We start from the raw sequence: 12,146 nt of genomic DNA on the forward strand, positions 1-12,146 counted from the left end.
GGCCTCAATCTTGATATTATAATGAATAAATATATTAAGGCAAAAAAGGGAATTTTATATTTGGCATTCGTCGACTTATCATCAGCGTTTTATTGTGTGATGCATAATAAATTATGGATGATTTTAGAGGAGATGGGTGTAGAAGCGGTTTTAATTTCTTTCCTAAGGCAGCTCTATTCAGGGGCATAGGCAAGGGTCCGGTTCGGGGCGGGGGGGGGAATGCACTAGACACTTTAAAGTGAGGTGAGGTGTGAGACAAGGCTGCATCCTTGCACCCTTTCTTTATACATTGTACATAAATAGTCTTGATAAGGTTTTAGTTCAGGAATGTAAGGACCTACCGGAAGCTCGTAAACGACCCATTCCCGCATTATTATACGCAGATGATGCGGTTCTTATGGCTTGAACACCATTGGGACCTCAAAGGGTCGTTACCAGTTTTACAAATTTTATGTCGGACCGGGGTCTTACTATTAATTCATCAAAATGTTTACAATGAATTGTGGGTCAGGGTGTACAAAGTCTAGAACTATATTTATTGATAATAATCGGATCGAAAGCACTAAGACTTTTTCCTACCTTGGAATTTTATTTGAACGTACGGGATCCTGGGTACAGGCAGTTAAAATAAGGAGTTTATTGTATATAAGGTCTTTATCTGCCCTATCAATTTTAGTAGGAAATTAGGCAGACGCCCAACGGTGGAATTACTGAATATTTATAAAGCAAAATGAGTAACTGTCGCCTCCTATGGAGCTGGTATATGGGGGTATGGGGATGTGGGCTCTATTCAGGTAGCTGAAAATATGTTTTTAAGATTCTTGTTGATGGTCTCAAACAGTACCTCCTCTTTCATATGCCACACAGAACTAGGGTTGTTATACCTAGAAGATATTATAAAAATTCAACCGGTCCTGTTGTGGCATAGGATATGGACCACAGAGGAAGTTTAATCGCTGGATTCTATGGGCTTGGACAGAATGAAACAAGTTAGATGGCTGTCACATGTTAAATCCTTTTTACATAATTTAGGCCACGAGAATTCTATGATGATCCCCATAGTATGAACAGGATATCCAGGAAAGACCTTAAAAATCACTGTCTAAACTTCTTGAGTGAAAAGAGATTATGTGTGGAAATGAATAAAATTACGGTGCAAGCACATGATCTTACACTAACAACTTTTAAACTACAGCCGTACTTATGTTTGATAACATGTGATTATGACAGATTTTTATTGATGCGTTTTCGCCTGGGTATTTTGCACAGATCACTAAGTTTTCCTGATATAAATGACTGGTCAAAAAAGCTAGGTAAATGCCCATGAGATGATATCTCGGTACAATCGACTATACATGTGGTATTTGTTTGCAAATTTTACTCTGTACAGAGAAAATTATGGATTATTCCTGTCTTAAAAACATATGGTACGAAGCACTGTCGCACAGCATTTATGGCCCTACAACAGTTAGAGACAGAATTTGTAATAGCTTCTGTAACAGTCTTCTTAAAAAACATTTTTAAGTGCAGGAAATAGATTACGATGTGAATATATGAGAAATTAAATAATGATTAAGTATCTGGTCCATCGTTTTTACTGTCAACATCATCATACGCTTTTAAATAATTTTATTATGTTTTTATGTGCTTTTATGGTTATTGATGTAACCGAATAAAGTGTTATTGATTTAATTTGAAATATTGTATTACACACAGTATAAAATAGACTGGACGCAGCATAAGATAGTTTGTCGCCTGGAGGAGGCCAGTGACATGATTGTTTGCAACACTCATGTGAGACGCATTAACACACTTGCACAAAACACTGTTGCCGCATAATGTGTGTGTAATGTAAAGTCATCTGGTGGAAATACAGAGATTCGGCACAACGTTAAGGGTTAACCGTCACAAATGTATTTAGAAAATCAATTACAATAAAAGAAAGCAAACAAGGCAATGGAATGTTGAAAGATGCAACCTGATAATCAAGCCCTGGGGATTAATGGTTGATAGGTGGTGAAGCATGTTCTACCACAGTGATGTGGGCCAAGAATGGTCAATGTTTCGAAATAAAGAAATGTGCAGTGCAAATAAATAGATACAAGACAAAGAGGACATGAAGCACGTTAAGTGTGATTGTCAGCTGCTAAAATACAAGTGAAATACATCTAGATTAAAGGAAGTAGATGTACATAGGTGAGTCTTGAGCAAACCAGGTAGGCTGCATTATGCTAAACTTACATGAGATGCTGTTAGGTGTGTCTATTTAAATATATTGCCAAAATAATACCACACATTATGACTAAATTAAAGAAGATAATAACAATCAAACTGAAAATGAAGTGATTTAAAGCCAGGGAATCGAACCCTGGATGTACATGAGATAATCATGGAGATTATGGGATGGGCTGAATTGTGCTACACTACTGTGACCCCCTGTTAAAATATATTACCAGCATAAGTTAAAATCATTTGAGTAAGCTACATCTAAATTATACATTAGAGAAGAAAATTGTGCAATCTACATGACTTATATGGGGGTACTGCCAAAGAGATTCAACCCTTGATGTGCATGGACAAGTCACTGATGATACACAGTAATAAGGGTTCTACTGTACATTGTTGTTTTGAGTAGTTCCAACGTCAGTTGGTAAAGAGCAGCCTCAAAGTGCATAGCTGCCAAGCTTTCAGATGGCCAGGTGTGATATTTTCATAATTTTATGGTAATTAGGAGTCCTGCACCAGTTTTAGTCCTCTTAGAGTTTCTCATTGCTCAAATGGCTGTAATTACTGATATATATATGTTTCCCTCGTCTTCATTGCTTGAGTTTTGTTCGCAAAAAAGTGTCACTCATAGTCGTTAAAATGTCACTCATAATTACAATTTAATTATGAAAATGTCTCACATAGCAATTTGAAACCTTGGCAGCTATGCTCATAGTCGTTGAAATGTCAATCATAATTACACTGAAGAGTCTGAAGTTATGAGAAAATGTCACACATCTGAAACCTTGGCAGGTATGCTTCCACTCTGCCACTCACTAAATATCCCCTCTGAAAACTCTCCTCTTACCCCACTCGTGACTCGCTCCAGGGTCTCTACGGCAGGCAGGGGTGGTTGGTTCGAACTTCGTTCACTTAATCAGCAGCCAGACTCCAGAGCCAGCAAATCGCCTAGAGAGCAGCACTGCCACTTGACTGCCCCAGGCCAGAATGAGTGCGAGAGCGCGTAGCATGAAGCGTGTGACGCGTTACTGCTACCTCTTTCTCATCACGAGGACTGGCCAAAATAAATCATTTAATGTCGCCCAGGGCCGTCATTGGTAGCACTCGCGTGCTACAAGATTGATTGATGGCCCTGGAGGCTGGGACGGACGGACCATCAGTCAAGCAGCTGAGAAAACACAAACGCAGGACTTCGCAGCAGCAATTTTTGAAGCACTGAACTGCAGGCGCTGGCGCACTAGCAGTTACTACAAACAGCAGGTTAGGTGCAGGCAGCTCCCTGCTTGCACTTTCAAACTGGGCTGCGCGCGCATCACTGGTGGCCCGTTGCGGCCGCGACGGCCTTTATAATTTATTTGGGGACACAGTGTCCCCAAATAAATTATAATGGCCGCCACAACAGGCCACCTGTACCACGCGGCAGCCCCCAAAAGAGTGCCTGGGGCCCCCCTAGCTACGCCACTGCCACAGAGTAATGGAGGAATACTATTTTGACGCAACTATATTTACAAAAGTCCCCATCAAAGGGTCAAAAGGAATAAATACCAATAAACTTCTTTGTACTGAGGCTACAGTTTCACTAACAATTAATTAACATGTACCAAAGTGTGTGGGCATAAAGAATACCAAGAGACTCAAAAAAGGTGCCTTTAGATCACGTTGATCTATGGTGCATCATTTGAATTAAAATCAACAGCTCAGACAAAGGCTTGGCAAAGATACCCTTCTGAAGCTTAACTGGACATTTGTTGGGTACATCAAGCCATATTCGAGGGGGCCCTGAGAAGGAGTGTTTGGATTCCCATATGGTAACACTCGTTGCTCACCTCTACTTCAACTCAGAGGTAGAGTTTCTATGATATGAAGGGCCGGGTCACTGACAAATGGAATCTAGCATACCTAGTTGCTTTCACTCTATTCAATCCATTTGCAATTATGCAATAAATGTATGGGTATAGTGCCCGAATATTGTGGTCTAAATATCGTCTGACAAAAATCGACTGTCTTAACTATCATTTAATCAAATTCCACTCTATTGGAGTTAATAATATAAAATGTACACCGATTGCAGCAACATTATTGTAAACAATATTTAGACTGCAATATTAAAATTAAACATTATTTTTGTCATTGATATTTTGACATAAAATCACATTTATAATTGTGTTCTGGAGAACACGAGTCTTGAAAGATACTGATTAACATTCAAGTGTCATCTACCAGGGATCCATCCTCACACCAAAGAGGTCAGAGAAATCAATTACGCAGTGGCGGCTCCTCTGTCAAAGCGGAGGAGCGTCATCCCACTGCTCAATAGGGGAACTAAAATGATAATATAATAACGTGTCGTTATTATCATTTAAGTTTTCCTATTAGAGTCAGTGGCTTTCGGGGTGGGTGAGGCTGGGTATAACAGGGAGAAGAGTGGTTTGCACTCCTTAAGTGCGCAGGACTGCTTGGCTGGCCCTCTTGCACCATCAAAACAGTCATGCATACTTTGCATGTTCCCCACCAGGCTGCATTACACAGCCTGGTGAGTAACATGCAAAGCCTCCCAGTCCCCATCTGAGCGCTGAGCCATGGCGCTCAGACCAATCACAATGCTGCATTGCAGCATTATGATTGGCTTAGGGGAGCATGGAAGCTTCCTGCTGCTGACCGGAGCCAGGAAGAAGAGGACAGAGGAGAGATGCAGTGGACGTAGCAAAGTATGTGTTTTTTTTGTTCCCATCCCCACTCCCCTCTTCACCCACCTGGGTCTGATAGCAGCCGCTACTGCAATTACATCCAAAGTAAGAGCTGAGGATAACATATCATCCAATGAGACCCTTTGCACTGGGCTCAAGCATGGTGCCCAGATGGCCACATACCTTGTCCAAATGTTTCAGGATAAAGTGTGATCAATGATGCTCTATGAGATAAAACTGTAGGGACTATGTAGAAAAGTTGAAAGTTGAACATTAGCCAGAACCATTTCTGGAAAAGGGCACTGCAGCCTTTGCAATCAGCAAGAAATTCTGTCCTACAGGAGAATTTGAAATCAGAAAGGAAGTACAACCATCATCTTCACTGTGACAGATTCACTTAGAATATGTCTCAACACCAGACAACAAAAGTCAAATATATTACTGATGTCTAATACTAATCAAGGAAACCTCACCTCAGGCAGGTCGTAGCCTCTGAACTTGATGTCCCGAGTCACAGTGTGGGGCACACTCATGGGGACGATGTCTGCATAGCGCTGAATCTCGTAGATCACGGCTTCTGTGTAGGGCATCTTGATTCTATCTTCCATGCTGGGCTGGCGGTCCCGCCCAATAACACTATCAATCTCTTCATGGACCTTTTCTATGGGCAAGGAAAGGCAAAATACTTACTAGTTAGTTCAGATGTCACTTCATAAAGTAACTGATTCAGAAATACTGAAAGGAGAAAAAGACTGTCTGACTCTTCGAGTATGCCAAATACAAATCATTTAAATACACCCACTAGAGTGCAGTTTTAGCAAATGTTGTCTTTTATCTTGAAAGAGCCTAAATCTGTGCTTTCTTTACTAATGTAAAACCTGACTTTGCTTCAGAAATGAAAAACTGCATTTGAAAAGTGACACACGGATTTTTGTGCCACAGAGTGAAAGCATGAGCTCTGGCATTCACAGACTTTAGCCAGACACTTTCATTTAGCAATTTATTTAACCCATGTGCAAGTAATTCATAGCTTGATTTAAATGTGTTTAGTTAGATTTTGTTCTCACTGTGAAAATGTGACCCTAACTTGTGAAAATGTTAAATGTTCATTAGTAGAAAATAACTTGTATTAGAATTAACACAACATTTTATAATGTAGAAAACAGAACCAGCTTGTGATTAAGCTTGCTCTGTTATTTTCTTTTGACCTTCAAGATAAGCAAAGGCATCTTTTTCTCTCAATGTGAAGAGAACAGTGGCATAATTTACAGCTGTGACCTCGGTCTGAGCTTTATCTCTGTAGTTGCTGGTAATGTTGTAGCCTCATTTAATTCTTTACTTTAGTGAGAATAGAAAACAGGTATTTTAAAAGTGCATTACCATGTTCAATGTTTCTTGCTTAATTAAAAAGGTTCTTTTGCAGCTCATGTTATGTGTGTAGTTAAAAATAAAATATCTCATTTTAAAAGGAAGGTTAGGAGATGAAATTGTATTAAATACGATGCAGAGTTTGCCGTGGGAATGTTCTTCGCCTGTCTGAGCGATGACGTATGAATCTGCCGATGGGTGGAGGCATCCTTTTGGAGAATGCTGGATTCCAGTTGGAGGAAGAAAAGTCACGCTACATGCTTTGTAACAGTATTCTTTGGTAATCGCGTTCCTAGTTAGGAGTTTCTGGAGAACACTTTTCAGAATACAGACAGGAAAACTTTAGGAGCCCTTTGAGAGAGACAGACAGCGAGAGAGTTAGAGACGCAAGGCTGCAGGGGGGTTTTACACTCCGACGCAGAAATGAAGGGAGGAGAGCAGAAGTGATTTGTAGATGCAGTGCAGGAGAGGGCAGACCTTGATGGAGAGCAGAACGTAGGCAGATTGGATGTAGGTTTAGTTCCATTCTGATTTGTGCTTTGACTAATTGGCTTTGCCAAGGCTTATTTGCTCTATGCCTGAATTCTCTTCATAGGAGATTCTGCAATTATTAATGACTGAAACAGCTTAAATGCTAACTCACTCTTGCTTCTAGAACTCTTCAGGAGTTCTGACTGACATCATTTGAGCCCCACGGTCTTAGGATAGGAATTATTTCCTTTCTGGAACACGCTGTTTGCAAATTATGATGCTTTGTGCTAACTTGATGTTTATGTTATCAATTCTGTAACCTGGTTGATACCTGACTACTGAATGAAGAGTAAGAGATTCTTAAATTTTGATTGGAAAGTAAACCCCTTTAAAACTACTCACAATTCTCATTATTGGATAAAATGTTTATTTGCATTTTATTTATTGCTCATGCTTATGTAGGAGCTCTCTGGTCAGAAACGGTGGCAAAGATCCATCGACCTTAAGTGGAAACCAGGGTAACGGTAATCAGAGGTAATGGTGCCACATTTCCTAGATTTTCCAAATTGAGATTACCGTGGAATTTCCGCTACAACAATCTCTTACTGTCCTTTGTGAACATCAGCCATTTGCTGGCTGCCTTCTGTTTGTGTACACAGTTAGTATGTTTTCACACTTAACAACTTAAATATGCGTATTACAACTTTACAAATGGCAGACAATTCCTATCAGCCTTTGTTGTACTGAGCACTGCAGGCCTCACCTCTTCCAATGATTCCAAATGCACCGCTTTGGACCACCCCTCTATATGAACCTCCCCCCTCTAGTTTGCTGGCTTGGAACCTGCAAGTGCAAGGCTGACAGGATTCGTGGTGGTTGTGCTTCTATATACCATCTCAAGCTTTCTAGATACATGAGATGGCTTTAACTATATGGTAGCATTGCTTGCACTCCTCATTCATAACGTTGAGTCCTGTTACATTCTAATCTCATAACTATTGAGAGGGATGAAAACAGGCCTACTGCAAACAGCTCCGTCAGTACCAAAGGAGGTGTGGATTCTAAATATCGACCAGGGACTATTGTTATATCTTAATATTGGGCCCAAAATATTGAGGACAACAATATTGACAGATATGTATGTATGTATATATTTTCTATATCTAGCCCCATATACATGTACCTTAACAATATTACAGAGTGGTGGAAGCCACACTGTAGTTATCCTTAGGGTTTCCAGTTGTATGAATTCATTTAATTCTTGCTTGCTAATAACTTTGATCCTGTTTGACGAATCGCCATTAAACTTAAAAAACCTATAGCTTTTGTTTAGGTGATTCTTTAAGGGGGTGCAAAAAAAAGGGGTTACCAGACAAGTTTTTCCAAAATGAACTTTTCATAGACTTTTTTATGTCGGGTAGGGCATAAACGGCCCGTCGAATTTTCATGAAATCTGTCAGGATTTGAGAATATGGTGTGCAGATCACCCTTTTTGGTATTACTGGTAAGTAGAGTAAGAATTTTAAAGTTATACGTAATTTAAACTTAGTTATATCTGTGACCATAGTACTTTTGAGGAATTCCCCAAAATATAGCAAAAGTACATTGGTACATGTTGATGACATTATTATCTGATTGGATAATAACTACCTTTACGAAAGGTTAAAGCAGCCTCAGATATAGGTAAGTATTAGGTTATATATTTTTTCCCCTACCAAGTAATACATGAGTAAAGTGGTAGTAGTTAGGGAAAAATAATTGTAAGTTTATAGATATTTAAAAAAAGATTTTTACAGTGTACCACGCTACTACCTAGGAGGTACTGCTGTTCTTAAATAAATATATATATATTTATATATATACCCAGGGAGGCTTCAGGACTTACCATAACCGGGTTCACCACACCTTGCCCTGCAGTACACCAGCCACATTGGTTTCGACTTTGTTTCCCCACCCAACACCCGCCGAAAATGAAGCATTTTGGGAGTTGTAGTTCTTACAGCGCTGCACTTGGTGGGCGAGCACATGACTGGGGATGGAGGGTGCTCCCACCAATGGGAGACTGCAGTACCATTCAAAGGTGGAGGCGTGGCTATTTTCTTGGTGAGCAGCGGCGTCTTAGGAAGGCCACACGGCCAAAATGCATCACACCTTTTCTGCTGTCCAATAAATCTCTTACCTGGATTCCCCGTGTGGCCTCTTCCTTTGGCATGCTGGAGGGCTTTTGGATATTTGTCGCGCCAGCCAGAGGCGCGTTAAGAGGCCCCGTTTCGCAAGCTGGCAGGTGTCAACACTGGCTCCTGCATCTGCAGGTTTCGTCATTCTCCAAGGGATTGGATCGACACCAGCCCACCTCGCAGTGTTTGTTCAGCAGGGCTTGCTGCCGTTTGGCAGCTCGTGACTTCACGTAGTTAAGTTGATTTATTATAGTCAACATACAGCTGGACTGACTTTCATTTGCGTGGTTGAAATGTATGCGGGGACCCGGGGAGGTTTCAGGACTTACCATAACTGGGTACACCGCACCTTGCCCTGCAGTACACCAGCCACATTGGTTTCAACTTTGTTTCCCCACGCAACACCCGCCCGAAAATGAAGCATTTTGGGAGATGTAGTTCTTACAGCACTGCACTTGGTGGGCGAGCACATGACATAATTTTGTAAAAACAGTGTATGCAGTACCACAGAAGTACCTAAAAAACACCATGCGACTTGCATTTTTAGAAACAAAATTACTAAAAAAGCAGTACTTACTAGGTACTAATGCAGTGCTCCGTAAAAGTATTTAAAAATATGTAGAACATTATAAATACATTTCCCTACCTATTGCTACTTTTAAAAAGTGGCAATAAAGTGGTAAAAATATATAGAAAAATATAAATAAATCTTCCTACCTATTACCACTTTAATAAACTGGTAAAAGGTAGGGAACAACAATAAAACCTACTACTTACCTATTTCTAATGCCCTGACATAGAACACAGCTAAAGTGCCGTAGAAACAATTTGGCTGCCTTTTAATTTTCTAAAAAAGCCATTATCAAATTATATACTGGTTTGCTATCACCATGTACCACGGTATACCGTGTGGTTACCATGGTATAATCTGGACCAAAATATAACTAAGGCCTAGTATTATTGTATTGCAGTACCACTGCATCACACATGGTGTTTCATGGGCAATGCAATACTTAAGTCAGATTTACAAAGCAACGCAAGGCCACCATGCGTGGCCCTGCGTTGCTTGGTAAATCTGTGGAAACACAAGGTGGCGCAATTTTCTGTTTTGCGTTACTCTGCAAACCATAATCTACATTACTGCTAAATTTGACATGCATCAGTATGCCACTCCACTGTACACCACTACACTATACACCACTCCCCTGTATGTTATTCTAGTATATACCACTGCAGTGTACACAACTCCACTCTACGCCAATCCACTCAAAACCACTCCACTCTACACCACTCCACTATATGCTATTCCACTCTACGCCACTTCATTAGACGCCTCTCTACTCTACGACACTCCACTGTGGGCTGTTCCACTCTATGCTATTACACAGTACACAACTCCTCTGCACGCCAATCCACTCTATGCTATTACACTGTATGCAACTCCAATCTACATCACTCCAGTCTACGCTACTCCACTGTACACCACTGCACTGTATGTACACCACTATAAGCTATTCCACACTGCGCCATTCCACTGTGCACCACTCCAATCTACACTGTTCAACTCTATGCCACACCACTCTACAACACTCCACTGTAGTCTATTCCACTGTATGCCACCCCACTGTAAGCTACTCCACTCTACGCTACTCCAGTGAATGTCACTCCACTTCACGCCACTCCATTATACGCTATTCCATTGGACGCCACACCACTATATGCCCCTCCACTTTATGTTATTATACTCTACCCCATTCCATTGTACGGCACTCCAGTTTACACCACTCCACTGTATGCCACTCCACTGTAAGCGATTCCACTACACGCTAATTCTCTGTATGCTACTCCACTCTATGCTATTCCACTGAACGCCATGCAACTCTATGACACTGCAGTGTACACTATTTCACAGCATGCCGTTCCACTATTTGACACACCACTCCAGTGCACACTACTCAACTCTATGCCTCTACATGCTACGCTAGTGCCTTGGATGCCACTCCACTTTACACCGCTACCCTGTATGCTATTTCACTCTACTCTACTCCACTGTATGCCACTCCACTGTACACCACTCCACTATACGCTATTCCAGTCTACACAATTCCACTCTACGCAATTCCACTGTACTCCACTCTATGCTATTCAAATGTGTGCCACACCACTTTACGCTATTACACTGTACGCCAATCCACTCTGTATGGCATCCAACTCCACTGACTCCACTGTATGCCACTTCAATCTACACTACTCCACTGTACGCCACTGAACTTTGCGCTACTCCACTATACGCTATTCCACGCCACACCACTCCACTCTACGCTAGTCAACTGTATGCCGCTCAACTCTATGACACTCCAGGGCACATTATTTTGCTGTATGCCACTCCACTGTGCGCTACTACTCTGTTCACCACTCCAGTATACTCTCCTCCACTTTATTTAACTCCACTGTACAAAACTCTACTACACTCTATGCCACTCTACTAGACTCTACTTCCCTTCATTACCATACACTCCACTGTCCAAGTTTCTACTCGACTCTATGCTCGTAAACTGTATTGCACAGCACTTTACCCCACTCTACAATAGTTTCCAACACAGTACAATAGAGTACTACACTATACAGTATGAGACGCTACTCTAATTTATAACGGTTTACTCTACTGTATGCTACCACACTTCAATCTCCATGCAACTCTGCTCTACAACATATCAATACACTATATTATTCTTTACTCCACACTATTTTACCCCACTTCCCTCGACTTTACTCCAGACAACTCCACTGTACAAGACTTTACCTCACTCTATGCCACAGTACAACAAACCACTCTTTGCCTCTCCAATGTACGACACACTACTGTGCTCTATGCAACTCCACTCTAATACAATATATTCCACTCTTTGATACTTTACTCCAGTCTATACCCCTACACTCCACTGTACAACATTGTACTACACTGTCTGCCACTGTACAACTCTCTACTCCACTCTAAGCTGCTCTCTGATACTCTAGTCCACTGTACGCAACTCTTTGTATGCCACCGCACACCACTTTATTCCACTCTACTCTATGACACAGTACTCCACTCTACTCAGCTTAGTCCACAACTCCACTCTACTGCAATCCACTCTACGGCACTCTATTCTGTTCTACTCTATACCACTGCACACCAAGCCACACTACCACACTCTAAAATACCGTACTGTACTGT

At 41.2% G+C, this 12,146-nt stretch overlaps 1 protein-coding gene across 1 annotated transcript in view; it reads right to left on the bottom strand.

The window, feature by feature from the left end:
• LOC146798112 (cytochrome P450 2G1-like) overlaps positions 1–12,146 on the bottom strand; it is a 1,220,160-nt gene that overhangs the window by 55,614 nt on the left and 1,152,400 nt on the right. The window contains exon 17 of the mRNA XM_085625336.1: positions 5,387–5,574. Coding sequence (XP_085481462.1) covers positions 5,387–5,574 — 188 coding nt within the window. The remainder of the gene's footprint in view (positions 1–5,386; positions 5,575–12,146) is intronic.

Source organism: Triturus cristatus, chromosome 9 (genome assembly GCF_964204655.1).
Source record: "Triturus cristatus chromosome 9, aTriCri1.1, whole genome shotgun sequence".
NCBI classification, from domain to species: Eukaryota; Metazoa; Chordata; class Amphibia; order Caudata; family Salamandridae; genus Triturus; species Triturus cristatus.